General features: G+C 36.4%; 1 protein-coding gene across 1 annotated transcript in view; it reads right to left on the bottom strand.

Annotated features, from left to right (window-relative positions):
- The window catches only part of LOC127856312 (kinesin-like protein KIF28P), a 30,028-nt gene extending 10,154 nt beyond the window's left edge, over positions 1–19,874 (bottom strand). Inside the window, exons 1-9 of the mRNA XM_052392448.1 lie at positions 19,838–19,874; positions 15,849–15,912; positions 15,174–15,305; positions 10,458–10,624; positions 3,947–4,095; positions 3,095–3,235; positions 2,439–2,562; positions 2,094–2,191; positions 1,560–1,628 (exon numbers count right to left, since the gene is read on the bottom strand). Of these exons, the coding sequence (XP_052248408.1) occupies positions 1,560–1,628; positions 2,094–2,191; positions 2,439–2,562; positions 3,095–3,235; positions 3,947–4,095; positions 10,458–10,624; positions 15,174–15,305; positions 15,849–15,912; positions 19,838–19,862 (969 nt within the window). The 5' untranslated portion in view covers positions 19,863–19,874. The remainder of the gene's footprint in view (positions 1–1,559; positions 1,629–2,093; positions 2,192–2,438; positions 2,563–3,094; positions 3,236–3,946; positions 4,096–10,457; positions 10,625–15,173; positions 15,306–15,848; positions 15,913–19,837) is intronic.
- Positions 19,875–23,058: the final 3,184 nt, after the last annotated feature.

Genomic DNA, 23,058 nt, shown 5'->3' on the forward strand with positions numbered 1-23,058 from the left:
CTCCATAATAGAGTACACTCGTATTAATCATTCACTTACATTTGATATCTGAGTCCACTAGTATTTAACATTCACTTAAATTTTATATCTGAGTCCACTTGTAATTAACATTCACTTACATTTGATATCTGAGTCCACTAGTATTTAACATTCACTTAAATTTTATATCTGAGTCCACTTGTATTTAACATTCACTTACATTTGATATCTGAGTCCACTAGTATTTAACATTCACTTAAATTTTATATCTGAGTCCACTTGTAATTAACATTCACTTACATTTGATATCTGAGTCCACTAGTATTTAGCATTCACTTAAATTTTATATCTGAGTACACTTGTATTTAACATTCACTTACATTTGATATCTGAGTCCACTAGTATTTAACATTCACTTACATTTGATATAATTCCACTAGTATTTAACATTCACTTACATTTGATTTCATTCCACTAGTACTGAACAAGTGAACATTCACTTACATTTGATTTCATTCCACTAGTATTTAACAATCACTTACATTTGATATCATTCCACTAGTACTGAACATTCACTTACATTTGATATCATTCCACTAGTATTTAACATTTACATACATTTGATGTCTGAGTCCACTAATATTTAACATTCACTTACATTTGATATCTGAGTCCACTAGTATTTAACATTCACTTACATTTGATATCATTCCACTAGTATTTAACATTCAATTACATTTGATATCTGAGTCCGCTAGTATTTAACATTCACTTACATTTGATATCATTCCACTAGTATTTAACATTCAATTACATTTGCTATCTGAGTGCACTAGTATTTAAAATTCACTTACATTTGATGTCTGAGTCCACTAGTATTTAACATTCACTTAGATTTGATGTCTGAGTCCACTAGTATTTAACATTCACTTACATTTGATGTCTGAGTTCACTAACATTCACTTACATTTGATATCTGAGTCCACTAGTGTTTAACATTCACTTACATTTGATATCCGAGTCCATTAGTATTTAACATTCACTTACATTTGATATCATTCCACTAGTATTTAACATTCACTTACATTTGATATCTGAGGCCACTAGTATTTAACATTCACTTACATTTGATGTCTGAGTCCACTAGTATTTAACATTCACTTAAATTTGATGTCTGAGTCCACTAGTATTTAACATTCACTTACATTTAATGTCTGAGTCCACTAGTATTTAACATTCACTTAAATTTGATAACTGAGTCCACTAGTATTTAACATTCACTCACTTTTCAGATCCCATTCTATCAGCTCTTTTCCCAGCCAATAAGTCTAAGGAGACGGTAATGTTTAAGTAAAATCTAGGTATCTTTCCCAAAATGCCGTTACAATAGTGCACAGTGAAATGTTTCCTTGGCAACACTGCTCTTACAATAGTGAACAGTGAATTCTTACTTTGGCAACACTGCTATTACAATAGTGAACAGTGAATTGTTACCTTGGCAACACTGGTCTTACAATAGTGAACAGTGAATTGTTACCTTGGCAACACTGGTCTTACAATATTAAACAGTGAATTGTTACCTTTGCGATATTTTGAGGCAATCCCTGTGCGGCTGTGATCTTCACAATGCAGAATAGGGGCTTCCCAAGCTGGAAATGAACAATTTCATGGACACTTTAAAGATAACCTTGGTTGTAGAACCTGCACAATATTTTCATGCATATTTGTGCTGTGACTTATACATGTACTTAGGGTATATTTTCATTAAAAGTAATATTCAGAAGAATAACGAAAAATAACACTTTAAAAGATAATCTTGGTAGTACAAACCGTGCATTATTTTGATTAACGTTTTTTTTTGTTACTTATTCATATATTTATGGGAATATTTTCAATCAAAATAATATTAAGAAGAAGAATGAAAATTTCTCTTTCACTGGTGATTATGTCATTACAAAAATGTTCTACATGAATAATGATGTAGAAAAAGATGGTTAATTTCAAGTTTGACTCAAAATTAATGTCACTCTTGAATACTCCAAGTAAAACATATTCTTTATTCTAAGACTTAAGTCTAAGAATTGGTTTGTGAATATGTCCCCTAGAATTCTCACCAATTCTTTTGGATCCTCTACAAATTCATCCTCACCGACAGGTTTGTAGTCTTTTGTGCACGGGACGATGGCGATGTCAACGTGACCTTGATCCTGACCTTTGATTTAAACAATATTTATTGAGTTATTTGTAAACACATGTAAGCAATACCATACAAACATAATACTACTTTTGACAAAATCATGCAAAACAGGTAGACATTTCTATGTTGCTTAGCATTAACACTGCTTAGTACAAATTGAAGGAATTGAGAGAAAAAGCTTGAGGCCCATGCTATGTCTCTCATCTGAAAGGTCTAGACATTTTACGCTAAATGACCTTACAATAGTGAACTTGATCCTGACCTTTGAAGTCTGAGATCACGAGTTTCTCCTGCAGGTCGATGTTGTACGCCAGGGACTGGAGCAGGACATGGCACGTACCGATGAGCTTCTCGCAGTCTGCAGGCTCCCAGAATGGATCTTTTTCCTGCAATTGAAGTTATTATCTTACTATTAGTTTTTATTTTAAGTATTATTAGTTATTATTATTAGCAGATTTATTTTTGTTAAATGAACTCATTTCCGTCAAAAATACTTAACTTAATAATTAAATATTTCATACAAGCAGAAATTGTCACCCCTGATAAGCCTGTGCGTATATTTTTTTTTACAAGAACAGGGGTCGTAATCCAGAAGCATCTTAAGTTATATTTTATTCTTATCCTTAAATTGGGAAATTTTCTTAAGTGTTTCATTTCATATTGCAATAGATTGGCATCAAGATATACATGTAAATAACATAATTATGCCAATGTTATTTTAGGAATACCAAAAACACACGTGTTTCCTTATGTAGTAAAGAAATACAAAACATTGTGATTTTTAACTTAAGTGAAATTATTTAAGAAATGACTTAAGATGTTTCTGGAATACCACCCCAGGACTAAAATTAAGTTTTCAAAAGTGATAGCAGACGGGTCAAATTGCGCTTCAGAGCTGGAAGTCTTAAGCCTGCGCACCTGTGGCAGATCCCAGTTCTCGTCCCCGTCCACAAAGTTGGCGTACATCTCCTGCATGATGTACTTCCTGTTGATGAACTTGTTACGGTCCCACAGCCAGTCGTTGCCACTGCCGTCCTGCGCCAGCATCTTAACCATCACCTGGGATACAACAAACACTGAATAAACCCTTTGCATGCTGGGAAATTTGTTGTCTGCTAAAATGTCGTCTGCTAAATTTCTAAAATTAGCATTTTCTTCGATTTTTTTCAAAGAATACTATCAGAATAGCAAACAGTTTGAATCCTGATGAGACGCCACGTTCTGTGGCGTCTCATCTGGATCCAAACTGTTTGCAAAGGCCTTCAAATTCGGTTCCAGCACTGAAAGAGTTAAGACAACTAACTTGGGATGGACATAATTTTGGTTATTTTCTCAAACAAAACTATTATTTTCATGTTCTGAATGTATTTTCACGATATTCTGTCAATACTTTCAGTTTAATAAGCATTTTTTTATGACTTAAAAGTGATTGTATTTTTGTAATCATTTTACCTGTATTTTTAAATTGTGTACAAGCATGGATGGACAAGGTTTTATTTTTTGTTGGGTTTGAAAAAAAATCAAACAAACACTTTTATGTTTAAATCAATTAAAATGATGCAATTATATATGAAAGTGTCTCTTTTACTTATAATTTGTCAAAATAAATCAATGCAATAAATGCACATAATGCATTGTTGAAAAAACAAAGGCATCATTACACTTGTACTTAATTTTCCTCTAACAAACCATATTCAGAATAGTTTTACTTTGTATTTCTTCTACAAAACATTCAAAGTTGTTCCCTCTCATTCCTTACGGAATTCTAACCTCAGTTTTTCCATTCTTCTGTCCGCGAGCCTGTGGCGAGACCAGATTAATCTCGAACTTCACTCCCTTGTGCAACTCCTCTGCCATCGCGTTAGCTTCACTGACCATTGGCAGCATCTGGATCAGGTCCTCTTGCAGAAGAAGATCATCTATACAAGGGAGACAAACCATGTTTTATTTTAAACCAAGGGTGACAAACAATGTTGTTGTTTTTCGAACAAAGGGAGACAATTGAAAAGATAATTAAGCTAGTGAAAAAGGAGATCAGGTCCTCTTGAAGGAGCAGGTCATCTATACAAGGGACACAACAATCAAACAATGCTGTTTTTTTTTAAACAAAGAGACAATTTAGAAGATAATAAGGGGCATAATCTTGTTACAAGTATGTTTTGCATCAGTAGAGAGATTCAGAAGTTAATACAGAATATTTTTCTGTTTTGAGTGCAGATCATCTTTACAAGAGACAACAAAAAATGATTTAGGTTAAAAAAGGGAGACAATTTAATATAAAGATAATTTTAGTTAGGAAAAACAGGAGATAACCAGGTTAGCATTTTATAACTGGATTCAACTATTTTGCATCGGTACAGAAATCAAGAAGTAAAAAGGGGGTATTTATTAGTTTTTAAAGCTTTTTTTTCTCTTTAAACAAAGGAAAACAACCTAGAAGAAACTTTCAGGGTAAGGCAAAATGGAGGTAATCTGGTTATACTCGCATAACTCATTTATGCCTAGTGGACTTTCCCATCCTTCTAAATTGGATCAATTTATTTCCAAAATTAGGGATGTCTAGTATATTTATTTCAATATTTAAACTTTTTCTAACAGAAATTCCTTTAAGCAAACAGCGCAGACCCTGATGAGATGCCGCATCATGCGGCGTCTCATCTGGGACTACGCTGTTTGCCAAGGCCTTTTTTCTAGACGCTAGGCATAAATGGGTTGATATTGTTTTGCTGAAAAAATTTAAGTTATTAATCAATTGAATGCAAAAAATTGATCGTCACTTTTTGTATATGTACATTTTCTTTTATAATTTACAATATATAAGTGTTGTGTTAAAATAAATAAATATATACACTGGACCATTTTGACCTTTTTCAAGACGCCTTGAATTTTAAAATGCCAAATAAACAAAAAAGTACAGATTGCATGCACTAAGTTATGAAATACTAACTATTATAAACCTTCAATAATAACATGTGCACAAGAAATTGTTGTTCAATTAATAATTGGAAAAAAAGGATTTTATGAACTGTAAAATATAGTTTATATTGTAATTGCTGAATATAAGAAATTATTGATTAATTACCAATTAAAATAGGAGAAAGGAGTTAAAGACCTGTAAAATATGGTTAACATTGTAACTGCAGAATATATTGTAATATAAATATGTTAATAGTCTAAACATATTAAAATGGGATTTTTTTTTTACAGGCTTTTTGAAGATTTGACCTGGTGACCTAGTTTTTATCCCCACATGACCAAATATTGAGCTTGGCTTATATATCCTAAATATATAGAGGATATTTGTTGGTTTCGGTAGATTATCAATTATAATTCACAAGTGATCAGAGAAAATATGTAATATATGCAAACAACCAAATGTTCTTTTTATTTAATGTTTTTTCCACTGTTTATTCAACTTTTTAATGAGTAAACTGGAGAAGTTTGCTGGTGTTATAATGACGCCATGACGTCACTAAAAAACCTCATTACACGGTTAAACAGTGAAAATTATCGAAAATTTTTCTCTGTTATTTTCACTGTTTGAAACAGTGAATTATCGCTTTTAAATCACTGATATTTCCCTTTAAATAGGTTATAACCGAAATGTATTAAATAAAACCATGTACCAAGTTACATGAAGATTGAGGCAAAACTGTGTCCACTAGAATGGCCGTAAGCTTGCAGATGATCAACACAGCCAGACATAGACATAGCACAACAGCTCACCTCAGGCACTTCATAAAATAGGTAAGCATAAAATAGGTCTCAAATTAACCCTTTGCATGTTAGGAAATTTGTCGTCTGCTAAAATGTCGTCTGCTGAATTTCTTAAATTAGCATTTTCTTCGATTTTCTTCAAAGAATACTATCAGAATAGCAAACAGTTTGGATCCTGATGAGATGCCACCTTGTGTGGCGTCTCATCTGGATCCAAACTGTTTGCAAAGGCCTTCAAAATTCGGTTCCCGCACTGAAAGAGTTAATATAAAACAAGCAAATTAGTTGAATTGATATCCCTGCAAATTTCAAAGTTTTGTGACAGACGGACGGCGGAGCGAATAGACAGACTGAAGGAAAAGCACATATTCTATATCCCACCGCTTTTTGCGAAGGATAACAGAAAGCTTATAATATCTGTTATAATTCACGATATCAATACAGTGTGAAGAACATAATTTTCTGACAGATAAGGTGATGTGAGTTAACACATATTAATGCTCTGTGAAAAGGTGGTTTCATACATGGGTGTAAAGTGTTGCCACAGATTAGCCTATGCAGTCCACACAGGCTAATCAGGGATGACACTCTCTGCCTAAACTGGATTTTTTTGTAAAGAAGAGTCTTCCTTTAACAAAAAATACAATCAAAGTGGAAAGTGTCATCCCTGATTAGCCTGTGTGGACTGTGCAGGCTAATATAGGACAGCATTTTATGCACATGCTTCACACAGTGAGGCTCAAGATGTACTTAATGTACTTTTAAAGTATGAATAACAAGCAAATTCATTGAATTGATATCCCCCGCCAATATACTTCTGGGCACATAAGTTTTCTGGACCGATGCACAACGCCAACGTGCATCATCTTCTTATCCATATATATATACTCATAGCAAGTTTCAATGAAATCTGTCAAAGCACTTGCAAGATATGTCTCCGGACACACAAAAAAAGCGTTTTTTCAAGATACAAAGGGCCATAACTCCGTTATTATCCAATGGTCTACAATGCCATTTGGCGTGCATCATCCTCTTATCCATATATATACTCATACCAAGTTTCAATGAAATCCGCCAAAGCACTTCCAAGATATGGCTCCGGACACAAAAGTGCCGGACGGACGGAAGGACTGACAACGCCAAAACAATATCCCTCCGCCTATGGCGGGGAAAAAAAATGTTCATATATAACTGTGTAAAAGAAAAAAGCGTAGGACATATGTACAGATCATTGGACAATGCTCCTCAGCTTGAGGGGCAAATTTTTTGCCAGCAAACCTTAACAGAAGTGGCTTCGATGCAGTGCTGGCAATGTTAGAACAACAACATTCCATGTAAGCATATACGTTATCATATAATTATGTTCTAAGGTCAATTACTTAATGAATTTAATAATGCAGTTGAAGTTCCAGAAAAAAATGTGGTAATTTTGCATGACAATTTGGAGCTTAATTTGTCACACATAAATTAAAATATATATAATATTTTAATTGTAAAAATAATATAATCCCACTTATGGGCATAATTTAATGCTTAGTCCTTTATATACTTATACGGTAATGTATTGTTCAATACAATGGAAGTATCACAATCATAAAAATATGGTCACATTACTGCTGCTTTTTCTATCGTCCTTTGCATCCATTTATCAAACTTTATTTGAAGGAGAATTACAGGTACTGCAGCAGAGTTGGGACAGGGTGTTCATGAGTTATATGTTACACATGGGGTTAGTTTATACTTTATTTTAATTATATGTTACACATGTGGTTAGTTTATACTTTATTTTAATTATATGTAACACATGGGGATAGTTTCAACTTTATTTAATTATATGTTACACATGGGGAAAGTTTATACTTTATTTCAATTATATGTAACACATGGGGTTAGTTTAAACTTTATTTCAATTATATGATACACATGGAGTTAATTTAAACTTTATTTCAATTATATGTAACACATGGAGTTAGTTTAAACTTTATTTCAATTATATGTAACACATGGGGTTACCATATGTAACACATGGGGTTACCAAACAACATTCACGACATGCATGGCGTGTATTTTCAATATTTGCAGCAGGATATTGCTATATACTGTAGATTCAAATATTTTCATTGACACAAACTTTCATAGATTTGTAAAATCTGGCAATGTTGCTTGATATATGGATTTTTTAATGTCTGATATAAGCCGTTGGACTTCAATGGTTTTTTAATATTGGATTTCGGGTTAAGAAGACCCATACACATTAGTGTCTTAAAAATAATATTGGTATGACAGAATATAACATGCTAGAGGATCAACAGTATTTTCAGAAATATAGGTAAACTATATTAAATTGTTCATAATGATAAGGATGTACAATATTTGTAGATTATCTAAAATACCGCTCAACTGGTCATTGTCCACTTAGGTACTACTTTATAGTACCCTCGGTAATCCTAAGTATACTACAAAGTATCCGAGGTAAGGAAAATATTTGTAAAAAGTACCCAAGAGTATTGACCGGTGCCTTTAAGCATGTTTTTCTTAAACCAGGTACATCGTGGTACACTTGAGACTACCCTGGGTACTTTTAAGAAGTACATTAGCCGACAACGACCAATAGAGCTAAACTACCCTACCCAAATATGAAATTCTCCGAATTGTTCAGGATATACAATTCTTATTTAAATGTTCATAAAAAACTAAAACAAAATATATATTATCATGACCGACAAGTAGTTCCAAAAGGTAAACAAGATTTCTGAAAAGCATACGAAGCAGGCATACAACTTTCGCTTTGATGCCATTTAGGAAGGTCAAGAGCAGAAATACACACGAGACATACACATGGAAGCCATGGGATGCCATATGTTCTCGCTGCATGGTTATTAAAATTGATTTCATTTTATGGGATCACACATACCTGGTCAGTTTGGCATGTTTTTTGTGTAAAAAACCTCAGAACTGCCTGGTATGACCCGTTTTCAAACTTGTTTAAGCACATGCATATATTAGCACAAGAACAAAAACATGCATTGAAACGGGATAAAACAAACATGGTGATTTAACAAATTAGCCACAAAACACAAGATAATTAGCTCTTGTCAACATGTGACTTACACGAATTCATCTCTACAAACAAGAAAAAATAATGCTTTTAGAGACTGTTATATTGGTTGCAGAGACATCTGAGTGGATTAAAAAAACACACAACAATGGCATGCCCATATTGATATCTAAAAATGTAATTTATAGTATTTTTTTCAACATCAAACTTTATTATAACTGTATATCTTTAAGCATATTCATTGTTATTCGAAATGCATAAGCAACATTTACATTATATGTTAGTATATTTAATTATATGTAAGCATATAAAGTAAACATTTTCTGATTAATCTACCATTCTGACAGCCTGTGTGTGTTGCAATATAAAAACCTTCAGACATTATGTAAAATTCAGTATTCATGTATGAAAACTACAAAATAATACCACAACAGCATTTAAAAGGATCCTTTCACAGCTTGGGGTGGTAATATAATTTTGCTAAAAATGGAAGTTAACAAGAGATGTGTTTGTCAGAAACACAATGCCCCCTATTGCGCCACTTTGAAATATTTGTTTATTTTTTTTTGACCTTTGACCTTGAAGGATGACCTTGACCTTTAACTTCCACCACTCAAAATGTGCAGCTTCATGAGAATGCCACTTTGAAATATTTTTTGTTGTTGACCTTTGACCTTGAAGGATGACCTTGAACTTCCACCACTCAAAATGTGCAGCTTCATGAGGTACACATGCATGCCATATAACAAGTTGCTATCTTCAATATTGCAAAAGTTATGGCCAACGTTAAAGTTTTTTTCCGGACGGACAGACAGACTGACATACTGACTGACATACTGACGGACAGTTAACTGCTATATGCCACCCTACAGGGGGCATAAAAACAAGATATTGAAAGGCCTTTACAATCTACTTCTCAGCTCTTTAAGTCAGTTTACACAAAATATGTTTCACAAAAACCTGGATGTCTGCCCTTTTAGCATAATAACCATGGTTTCAATGGTGTTCAAGCAACCTTGAGATACCCTTTTGACCTTGCAACCCTGATTGCCACAGCTAACCATTCAACCTAGCAACCCTGTTTTCTGTGGATACCCCTTTTAATCTAGTAACCCTGGTTTCAAATGATAACACTTTACAATAACAGCCTCATTAAATGGATACTTCTTTAACCTAACAACCATAGTTTAAATGTTAACCAATTGTAGATAGCAACCCTGGTTTCAAATATACTCCTTGAACTTAGCAGCACGTGAATTCCCTTTTAACCTAGAAATCCTGGTTTCCATGGATACCCCTCAATCTATCAACCCTAGTTTCAATGGATAAGCCTTTTAACAAAGCAACCCTGGATTCAATTGAATCCCTTTTTACCTCGCAACTCTGATTTTCCTAGATACCCTTTTAAAATAGCCTAACTGGTTTCAATGTATACCCCTTATAACCTAGCAACCCTGTTTCAATAAATACCCCTTTTAACATAGCAACCATGGGTTCCATGGATACCTTTAGACATTCCATCACCGCCAGCTGTCATCAACCCAGACTGCTTGGCAATTTCCTGCTGGGCGGTATCAAACGTGGGTGTGTCCACTTTCTCACCAGCGTTCACCTTCTTGGCATAGTCTTGGGGGTGGTGGAAAACGTACAGGTGGTTGGGGCCAAATGATACCCTGAAGAAACGGCATAAAATATTACAAACTAATGTGGTTACCCTGCGAAACACATGTATGTCTTTAATATAAGACATTACTTTTTGTTGATCAGTTTTTTCTTAGCATAGTTTTGGGGGGTGAAAAACAAACATGTGGTTGGGCCGAACAATTCTATAAAAATACAGAATAAAATATTACAAACAAATTTCTTTTTTGTCTGATAAAATAATGTAAATTTCTTTCACCTACCCGTGTGGGACTCTATCAACATATTAAGTTTCATCATAAAAGCTTAAGTACTGTTTCAAACGTCACAGGACTGAGATTTTTCCTTTCACATATGATACCCAAAGAGACAGCATAAAATATTAGAGACACATTTTTCACCCACTAAAAAAAGAGCATTAAAAATCACAACATTCAAGAAAAAGAGGTCATCCTCCCAAATAAATGTATGTCTTCTATATGGGACAACTTTTTAATAACCAATTTTACTAAGACCAATTTAGTTAAAGTTTAAGGTATTCAACTACAACTAACTTCATGAAATTTCCTAATTTTGTACAATACATTTGTTTAATATGTAAAAGTATTAACGCTAACAAATTGTTTGTTTAGATATGAGTTTATCATGAGCAGTCCCTCATTTGTACATATTTGAACATGTTTTTTTACAATGCACACGTGTATACAATAACCAAATAATGCTGAAAATCATTGCTTAGGAGAGTTATATGAACCCTTTTGGGGCCGCTTGCTTTTGTCCACATATGATTTACAATCTATTTATTCATACATGTTGAGTTTATGATAGTACTATGTAAGATCTGTGTCCTACTTTTGTTTGTTTATTTCTTTGGGTTTTTCATCATTTGCAACAGTATTTCAGACATATCACAGCAGTCATTTAACCACCTACTGGGAGGTCATGTATCATGTTAGCTTTCTTTAGATCACTCCCAACCGGTCAGGATGTCAAGGGATTGATCCCCTGTATGACAGCTTTCTTTAGATCTCCCCAATTGACACCCCCAACATGAAATGGTTCAAGGCTTGTTTTTTGTGGAGATTAAGATGACAACTATTACCCTCACCTGTCGTTGTGTGAGCGCTTCATCTCACTGACTATCTTCACTCCGTTCACCATGACAACTATTGCCCTCACTTGTTGTTGTGTGAGAGCTTTGTCTCACTGACTATCTTCACTCCGTTCACCATGACAACTATTGCCCTCACCTGTCGTTGTGTGAGAGCTTTGTTTCACTGACTATCTTCACTCTGTTCACCATGACAACTAGTGCTTTGACACAGACGTGACGAATACCCCCACATGCCGCATTGACACATAATATTTTGCATGTTGTCTTCACAAAAAAAGTGGACACCATGCTCAATTTTTAAAACGCACTAAGTGACCCCTTGACCCAGTTTTTGACCCAGAAAGGCCCATGTTCTAACTTGGCCTTAAGATCATCTCCATAAAACTTCTGACCAAGTTTGGTGAAGATCGGATGTAAACTACTTGAATTAGAGAGCGGACACCATGCTGAATGTTAAAAAAAGCACTAAGTGACTCCGTGACCTAGTTTAAGGCCCGGATAGCCCATGTTCAAACTTGTCCTAGAGATCATTTAGATAAAACTTGTGACCAAGTTTGGTGAGGATTGGATGAAAACTACTTGAATGAGAGAGCGGACAACATGGTGAGGTTTAAAACGCACTAAGATACCCCGTGACCTAGTTTTTGACCCGGCATGACCCATATTCAAACTTGACCCAGAAATCATCTAGATACAACTTCTGACCAAGTTTGGTGAAGATTGGATGAAAACTACTTGAATGAGAGTGCGGACAACATTGTGATGTTTAAAACCCACTAAGTGACCCCATGACCTTGTTTTTGACCCAGCATGACCCATATTCAAACTTGCCCTAGGCATTATCAAGATACAACTTCTGACCAATTTTGGTGAAGATTGGATAAAAACTACTTGAATTAGAGAGCGGACAACATGGTGAGGTTTAAAACACACTAAGTGACCCCGTGACCTAGTTTTTTCCCGGCATGGCCCATGTCCGAACTTGACCTACACATCATCTAGTTACAACTTCTGACCAAGTGTGGTGAAGATCAGATTTAAACTACTTGAAATAGAGAGCGGACACCATGCTCAATGTGTAAAACGTACTAAGTGAACCCTGTGACCTAGTTTTTGATCTGGCATGGCCCATGTTCGAACTTGGCCTTCAGATCATCTAGATAAAACTTCTGACCAAGTTTGGTGAAGATCAGATGGAAACTACTTGAATAAGAGAGAGGACACCATGCTGAATATTAAACAAGAGGGCCATGATGGCCCTGAATCGCTCACCTGACTAACCAAATACAATCCCAACCCAGATTTCATCAAGATAAACATTCTGACCAAATTTCATAAAGATTGGATGAAAACTGTGACCTCTATTGTCTATACAAGGTTTTTCTATTATTTGACCTAGTGACCTAGTATTTGACCTAGTGACCTAGTTTATGACCCCAGATGACCCAAATACAATCCCAACCCAGATTTCATCAAGATAAACATTCTGACCAAATTTCATAAAGATTGGATGAAAACTGTGACCTCTACTGTCTACACAAACAAATTGTTGACGGTTTTTCTAGACCTAGTGACCTAGTTTTTGACCCCAGATGACCCAAATACAATTCCGACCCAGATTTTATCAAGATAAACACTCTGACCAAATTTCATAAAGATTGGATGAAAACTGTGACCTCTACTGTCTACACAAGGTTTTTCTATTATTAGACCTAGTTTTTGACCTAGTGACCTAATTTTTGACCCCAGATGACCCAAATACAATCCCAACCCAGATTTCATCAAGATAAACATTCTGACCAAATTTCATAAAGATTGGATGAAAACTGTGACCTCTTCTGTGTACACAAGGTTTTTCTATTATTTGACCTAGTTTTTGACCTAGTGACCTAGTTTTTGACCCCAGATGACCCAAATACAATCCCAACCCAGATTTATCAAGATAAACAATCTGACCAAATTTCATAAAGATTGGATGAAAACTGCAACCTCTATTGTCTACACAAGGTTTTTCTATTATTTGACCTATTATGTGACCTACTTTTTGACCTAGTGACCTAGTTTTTGACCCCAGATGACTCAAATACAATCCCGACCCAGATTTCATCAAGATAAACATTCTGACCAAATTTCATAAAGATTGGATGAAAATTGTGCCCTCTACTGTCTACACAAAAAAATTGTTGACGGACGCACACACGCACACACAACGGACGCCTGACATCACACGGTCACATAAGCTCACCATGTCACTTCGTGACAGGTGCGCTAAAAATGCACTAAGTGACCCCGTGACCTAGTTTTTGACCCCGCAAGGCCCATGTTCAAACTTGGCCTTAAGATCATCTAGATACAACTTCAAACCAAGTTTGGTGAAGATCGGATGAAAACTACTTGAATTAGAGATCGGACAACATGCTGAATGTTTAAAACGCACTAAGTGACCCCGTGACCTAGTTTTTGACCCGGCAAGGCCCATGTTCAAACTTGGCCTTAAGATCATCTAGATACAACTTCTGACCAAGTTTGGTGAAGATCGGATGAAAACTACTTGAAATTAGAGAGCTGACAACATGCTGAATGTTTAAAACACACTAAGTGACCCCTTGACCTAGTTTTTGACCCGGCAAGGCCCATATTCGAACTTGGCCTAGACATCATGTAGATACAACTTCTTACCAAGTTTGGTGAAGATCGGATGAAAACTACTTGAATTAGAGAGTGGACACTTAATACAGACCAACAGACAGACCGACAGACCGACAGACAAGTTCACTTCTATATACCCCCCTCAACTTCGTTTGTGGGGGTATAACTATTGCCCTCACCTGTCATTGTGTGATAGCTTCATCTCACTGACTATCTTCACTCCGTTCACCATGACTACTATTGCCCTTACCTGTCATTGTGTGAGAGCTTTGTCTCACTGACTATCTTCACCCCCTTCACCATGACAACTATTGCCTTTACCTGTCATTGTGTGAGAGCTTTGTCTCACTGACTATCTTCACCCTGTTCACCATGACAACTATTGCCCCCACCTGTCATTGTGTGAGAGCTTTGTCTTACTGACTATCTTCACTCCGTTCACCATGACAACTATTGCCCTTACCTGTCGTTGTGTGAGAGCTTTGTCTCACTGACTATCTTCACTCCGTTCACCATGACAACTATTGCCCTTACCTGTCGTTGTGTGAGAGCTTCATCTCACTGACTATCTTCACTCCGTTCACCATGACAACTATTGCCCTTACCTGTCGTTGTGTGAGAGCTTTGTCTCACTGACTTTCTTCACTCCGTTCATCATGACAACTATTGCCCTTACCTGTCGTTGTGTGAGAGCTTCATCTCACTGACTATCTTCACTCCGTTCACCATGACAACTATTGCCCTCACCTGTCGTTGTGTGAGAGCTTTGTCTCACTGACTATCTTCACTCCATTCACTATGACAACTATTGCCCTCACCTGTCGTTGTGTGAGAGCTTTGTCTCACTGACTATCTTCACTCCGTTCACCATGATTTCCTTGGCGGAGGGATTGGGCTTGATGGACACGGCCCCCTTCTTGTTAATCACTTCAGCGTGGTCCTTGGCAATGCTGAAATTACATTGTGCCATTAAAACTTCATGGGGCCATTTAAATCACATAGGGATTAAGGCGATTTCATTTGAAGGGTACATTCACTGACCCAATTACACACAGACAGAAGAGAAACATCACGTTATCCCCAATACTTCTCACCATTAGCACACAATTGTGCTCAGGTGAGATAAAAGAGTAAAACTAATTAATCTATTTGTTCAAGAGAGAATTAATTCATTAAAAGAAAGTATCTGCTGCCTAAAATAAGGTCAAATTTGGAGAATCTTTGAAAAAATGTTTGCTAAATAAAAACCAACACACCCTATAATTATCGAGACGGAAATAATTACTTTAAATGTTGAGTTAAATGTTGAAGAATTGGTGGTGGGGAGCAAATGGGCATTGTCCTGGGAAAACTGATCTTAATGCATGTGCAAAAAGTGTCGTCCTAGATAAGCCTCTGCAAACTGCACAGGATAATCAGCGACGACGCTTTTGCACATGCATTAGGTCTGGGTTTTATTTCAAAAACGAGGCTCAATCTTTCTAAATCCTTACCTGAGTCCGTTCAGCATGATCTCAGGTTGTGGGGTAGCTGTCTTGTTGCCCACCCTGGACGTTCCTGTTAATCACAAAGTATAACATGAACAAGAGTGCCATGATGGCCCTGAATCGCTCACCTGCCTAACCTTGCTTCATGAACTTAATTTTATTAGACCCATATACAATCCCAAGCCAGATTTCATTAATTAATACATTCTGACAAAATTTCATTAAGACGTGATGAAAACTGTGACCTCTTTCATCTACACAAGGTTTTACTAGAATTGGCCCGGTGACCTAATTTTTGACCCCAGATGACCCATATACGATTCAAAATCAGATATTATCAAAATAAACATTCTGACCATATTTCATTAAGATCATATGAAAACTTTGACCTCTATTGTCTTCACAAAGGTTTTCTATGATTTGACCTAGTGACCTAGTTTTTGACCCCAGATGACCCTAATACAATCCCTACCCAGATTTCATCAAGATTAATATTCTGGCCAAATTTCATAAAGATTTAATGAAAACTGTGACCTCTACTGTCTACAAAAGTTGTTTTTTTAAATCTTACCTAGTTTTTAACCCTAGATGACCCAAATTCAATCCCAACCCAGATTTTAACAAGACCAACATTCTGACTATATTTCATTAAGGTCTGATGAAAACTGTGACCTATATAGTCTACACAAGGTTTTTCTATTATTTGACCTATTGCCTAGTTGCTGACCCCAGATGACCCAAATACAATCCAAACAGGGCTCCCCTTGCCCAAAAATTTCTGTAGCCAACATTTAAGCCAAATGGAATTTTGTGTAGCCAAATTTTAGAAACTGTAGCCAAAGTTTTAGCAAAGCATTTGCAGGGGTCAAAGTTGGATATTTTGAAAATCCTGAACTTAAAGCTGGGGGCCAGGGGGCCGCAGGGCCTTGGTGGACCATGGGACAAGGGGGCCGGAGGCCCCTGGAAGCTCCTGGATTCGACGCATTTAAAGGGTGCCTGTACCTGTTCTGGTGATTCTATTTTCTTAAAAAAACAACATACACATATATTTAAAAATCTTCATGTATCTGATAAGGAACACACAAAAGTTAGTCAAAAGGCAATTCATTCACATGCACCCTCTGTCTGGCATGGACTCGACTGCAGGTGTTGCTTTTGAAGAACCCGGTAAAACCTGTAACAGTCGTTACAAATTATTATATTGTTCACACATACTTTAAAAAGTCAATAATACATATTTAATAAATGCAGAATCAAATGTTTGTAACCATTTATATTCACAGAATCATGCTGCCAGAAGCCTCCACATACACCTAAGAAATTGGGTATGGTGGCTTCTGCTCAACAGTTAAAATTGAAAATTTCAGCATGGGTTCCCCTAGTTTTTATCCCAATCGCTTTGTTTGAATGCTAAATAATTGTATCCGGGTGTGACCCAAATTCGACGATGTAACGGTTACATGAAGCAATATTTAGCAAATAATTAAAGAAATAATGAAATGTTTAATAGCACAAAATAATAATTTTCAACTCGGCTGTATTACTTTGAAATGATTCCAAGACAATAATCATCCATTTAATCGATAAAAATAGAACATCGTCGAATTTAGGTGTCGTCAAATTTGGGGGTACGGTAGGTTGCCCATATTTGTTTTACAAAAAGTAAAAAAACACCATTTCTTGCTGCTGGGCTCATATGTTGGGGACAATAAAACATTTTATTTAACTAAAAAAGACCTGTCCCAGTCAGCAAAAATGGCGTATTTGATCGTATTTTCAATTACTGTAAAAATTCTTTTCCTGTTTTATGCTTTATTCAAAGGTCAAAATGTTTTTTAAAAGCTCACAATCAATGAATCGTATGTTATTAATAAAAAAATTGGCAAATTGCTTGATTTATCTTGCCGATTTTTGATGCAAAACAACCTAAACAGTAAACTTTAGCAACAGAAAATACGACCAAATTCGGGGGTGTTAGTTTAAAAAAATAAAAACCCTACCTGGTTGGTCTTGATGGTTCTTATATTCTTTATGTGATTAGGGTCCTCTGCGTGGAGACAAAATGCCTTCTTCCCACAAGACTGATAATTCAGGGTTTTCTTTAAAACTTCTCAAACCGCTTTCCCACAAGCTTCCACTTTTCTCAACCAGTTCACTCCCCTCCCGTAGACTACAGCGTAGTCTTTCTCGTGTAACCATTCCCAGCGCCACTTATTTTATGCACCTTCAAGATCTTTCACCTTATATCCAACAGGCAAGTATCTCGTTGCCATTTTTCTCAACTTAAGTCTAAACACAGCACTCAAATTATTTAAATCGGCAGCAATCTTAAATCTTTAATCAGATGCAATTTTTTATTTAAGCCGCTACGATGTACGATTTGTTTTCACATCAGTAATATGTCTCGATGACCGATGTTAATGCCGACTGCGTATCAATTTTTCAGGTCAATAACACGGCGATGTATTGAAGCACAGTCTACAGCCGAAAGCGGTTAATATCTGGGACGGTCATGTCAAAAAAAAACTTGTTCAATAATTAAGCAACGATTAATAACCACTTATCCTTTGTGGATTTTTCATGAAATAAAAGCCATAATAAAGAAAATTTTATTCTCTTTAATCTGATATATAAATTATTATAAAACACTTAGTGAAATACAATAAATTACGCTGTTAAAGTTTTTTCTATTATTTGACCTAGTGACCTAGTTTTTGACTCCAGATGACCCCAAATACAATCCCAACCCAGATTTCATCAAGATTAACACTCTGACCAAATTTCATAAAGATTGGATGAAAACTGACACCTCTATTGTCTACACAAGGTTTTACAAGGTTTTTCTATTATTTGACCTAGTGACCTAGTTTGTGACCCCAGATGACCCAAATACAATCCCAACCCAGATTTCATCAAGATAAACATTTCTGACCAAATTTCATAAAGATTGCATGAAAACTGTGACCCCTATTGTCTACATAAGGTTTTTCTATTATTTGACCTAGTGACCTAGTTTTTGACCCCAGATGACCCCAAATACAATCCCAACCCAGATTTCATCAAGATAAACATTCTTACCAAATTTCATAAAGATTTGGTGAAAACTGTGACCTCTATATTATACTGTCTACACAAGCAAATTGTTGACGGAAGCAAACACACGCAGGCACGCACATACGGACGACCTGACATCACACGGTCACATAAGCTCACCATTGTCACTTCGTGACAGATGAGCTAAAAACTGGGTTAAAAACAAAGAATCATTTTTACAAGTACATGTACCTATCTATTACTTGAGGGCTTTTATTTTTTTGTTAAACAATTGTTTTACTCAATTATCATTAAACAAGAGATCTGTTTTGTCAGAACACAATGCCCCATATTGCACGGCTTTTTGAAATAAAATTTCAATATATTCATTTGGCCGGTTTAGAAATTATCTCCTTTAACGCTTATTACTTCCCATTGGATTGTATTTTTTGTTCACTTCTGACCTTGAAGGATGACCTAGAACTTGCCTTTCACCACTCAAAATGTGCAGCCTCATGAGATACACCTGCATGCCAAATTATCAAGTTGCTACTATCAGTATTGCAAACGTTATGGGGCCAATGCTCCCACACAGTCTTTGGACGGACGGAAGGACAGACAGACTGACGGGACAGTTCAACTTCTATATGCCACCCTACCGGGGACATAACAAAAAATAACATTAACCACCTCCCCCCTATCCCCCCAAACCAATAAAAAATTATTCTGTCCAGTCCCCACAAGCTAATTAGGAAACAACACTGTCTGCTTTTATGGTATTTTTTGTTTGAAAGGAGTCTCTCCTTAGCGAAAATCCAAGTAAAGTCAGAAAGTGTTATCCCTGATTAGCCTGTGCGGATTGCACAGGCTAATCTTGGCTGACACTTTTCTCGCAAGCATTAAGCCCTGTTTCCCCCAGAGTGCAGCTCAAATAAACTTTTTTTACAAACAAATCCTTTTACCGTCTCTGGCAAAGTGCACGATCATTCCTGCCAGTGCTGGGTCATTTAGGTTCCAAATGTGGCACCACTTTCTTGTCTCCATCTTCTTTGTCCTTTGCAATTGCGGACCCCTGAAATATTTAAGGACCATAATTGCTTGTTTTTAGACGCTTAATTTTTGTTCATGCCCCAAATTTAAGAAACAAGATATATTAAACAAGGGCTGTTTGTAAAACATGCATGCCCCCCAAATGGGCTGTCAGTTATAGTGGCAGCCATTGTGTGAATACGTTTTTTGTCACTGTGACCTTGACCTTTGACCTAGTGACCTGAAAATCAATAGGGGTCATCTGCCAGTCATGATCAATGTACCTATGAAGTTTCATGATCCTAGGCCTAATTATTCTTGAGTTATCATCAGGAAACCATTTTACTGTTTCGAGTCACTGTGACCTTGACCTTTGACCAGTGACCTGAAAATTAATAGGGGTCATCTGCCAGTCATGATCAATGTACCTATGAAGTTTCATGATCATAGGCGTAAGCATTATTGAGTTATCATCTGGAAACCATTTTACTATTTCAAGCAACTGTGACCTTGACCTTTGACCTAGTGACCTGAAAATCAATAGGGGTCATCTGCCAGTCATTATCAATGTACCTATGAAGTTTCATGATAGGAGGCGTAAGCATTCTTGAGTTATCATCCGAAAACCATTTTACTGTTTCGAGTCACTGTGATCTTTACATTTGACCTAGTGATCTGAAAATCATTAGGGGTCATCTGCCAGTCATGATCTATGTCCCTATGAAGTTTCATGATCCTAGGCTTAAGCATTCTTGAGTTATCATCCAGAAACCATTTTACTGTTTCGAGTCACTGTGAACTTGACCTTTGACCTAGTGACCTGAAAATCAATAGGGGTCATCTGCCAGTCATGATCAATGTACCTATGAAGATTCATGATCCTAGGCCTAAGCGTTCTTGAGTTATCATCTGGAAACCATCTGGTGGATGGACTGACGGACGGACCGAGGACGGACCGACCGACATGTGCAAAACAATATACCCCCTCTTCTTGGAAGGGGGGCATCAAATCATCCTCTTTGTCCTCTGCAGCTGCCAACTAAATACCCTAAATACGATTACAATGAGTCGTCTTTAGGCCAACATACAAAGATTCCAATAAATTAATTCCAACGTGATAAGACATTTGTGTAACTGAAAGGCAAAGCTTTAATTCTACTTTAATAAGCTTAAGACTCTCTATTGCACAGCTTATTGATTAGTTTATAAATGATCATTGATGAACACTGTGTACAGAGATTTATTGCTAAATTAGAATTTAAGCAAAATGAAAGATAAAGATACATGAAACCCTCAGGAATTTGCCATTTTAGTGCAAGCAAAACATTACATGGCAGACTTCCTTCCAAAAAGTTTGCCCGATGAACAAGACCCCTGAAATATTCACCCTATACCACTCATACACCCATTTTGACAAATGTTTAGTCCCTTAGAAAATCAAATTAATTAAAGACCTTTCTTACTAGACAACACAGATTCCCTGACAACAATGATCCCAATGACCTGATTGGCAATGGCTGCCTCTGTCATTCTCTCCCTGTACGTCTTTCATATGTCTCAGCCATAATTTAGCCATATTTGTTGGATTTTAAAATATCTTGCACAAGTTTCACCATAATAAGACAACATGTTGCATGTAGCACAAGTTTTCCAACTTCAAAGGTCAAGGTCTCACAACAATGATCCCACAGGCCTGATTGGCCATGGCTGCCTCAGCCATTTTCTGCCAAGAAACAATTATCTTACTGATGTGACCTGATTGGCCATGGCTGCCTTTATTACAATGATTCAACTGGAGTGATTGGCCATGGGTGCCTCTGCCATACTCTGCCCACTACCTAATTGGCCATGGCTAAACAACAATGATACCACTGACCTAATTGGCCATGGCTAAACAAACAATGATACCAATGACCTGATTGGCCAAAGGTTACTCGACAATGATCCCACTGGCCTAATTGGCAATGGCTGCCTGCTAAACAACAAAAATCCCACTACCTAATTTTCCATGGCTAAACAACTATGATCCCACTGACCTGATTGGCCATGGCTGCCTTGGCCATTCTCAGTTTGTACGACTAGCTAAATACCAATGATTCCCAGCTAAAACAAACATGATCCCATTGCCCTAATTGACCCTCGCTACCTTAACTTTTCCCTCCTTGCTTTACAACAATGATCCCACTGATGCTACACATTAAAAGATCCCACTGAGTTGATGGCAATGCTCCCACGTACCTGATTGGCCATGGCTGCCTCAGCCATTCTCTGCTCATAGCTCTTGCTAAGGTCTCCAGCTCTTCCTGCTTCTTTCTCAGCTCTTCCTCCATCTGCGCTATCATCTCCTCTATTTCTGTTCAAACAGCAAATTAGCAATATGTTTCATTTCTTTGTTTTTCATGTAAACAGCAAATGAGCACTATGTTTCATTTCTTTGTTTTTCATGTAAACAGCAAATGAGCACTATGTTTCATTTCTTTGGTTTTTCATTAAACAGCAAAAGAGCACTATGTGTCATTTCTTTGTTTTTTGTCGTGTAAACAGCAAATGAGCACTATGTTTCATTTCTTTGTTTTTTTCATGTAAACAGCAATAAGCACTATTTTCATTTCTTTGTTTTTCGTGTAAACAGCAAATTAGCAATTTGTTTCTTTCCTATCATTTCTCTTCAAACAGCAAATAATAATATATGCCTTGTTTGGGAAAACGGGGGTAAGGATGTTAATGGATGTGCATAAATAATAGTCCCAAATTAGCCTGTGCACTATGCACGGGCTATCAGAGACCCACTTTCTGTTAGAAATTTGCTAAGGATTTTTGCTAATTGTGCAGACTGCACAGGCTAAACTGGGTCTAGACTTTATGCACATGCATCAAGCCCCGTTTCCAAGGGCAAGGCTCATATATTTCATTTGTTTGATTTCTGTTCAATTAGGATGGCATACATTTTATGTGCTTCATTTCTTAAGATTGAAATTCAAACAAGATGGGATAATAATAATTGCTTCAATTCTTTAGATGGATGTTAAAAGGGGCTAGCATAATTAATTTGTGCTCAATTTCTTAACTGATGTTCATAAAGTATGGTAGTAACACAATAAATGCTTCAATTCTCAATAGGATGGGATACTTGATAAAGACTTATTACTCTTCA

Source organism: Dreissena polymorpha, chromosome 13 (genome assembly GCF_020536995.1).
Source record: "Dreissena polymorpha isolate Duluth1 chromosome 13, UMN_Dpol_1.0, whole genome shotgun sequence".
Lineage (NCBI taxonomy): Eukaryota > Metazoa > Mollusca > Bivalvia > Myida > Dreissenidae > Dreissena > Dreissena polymorpha.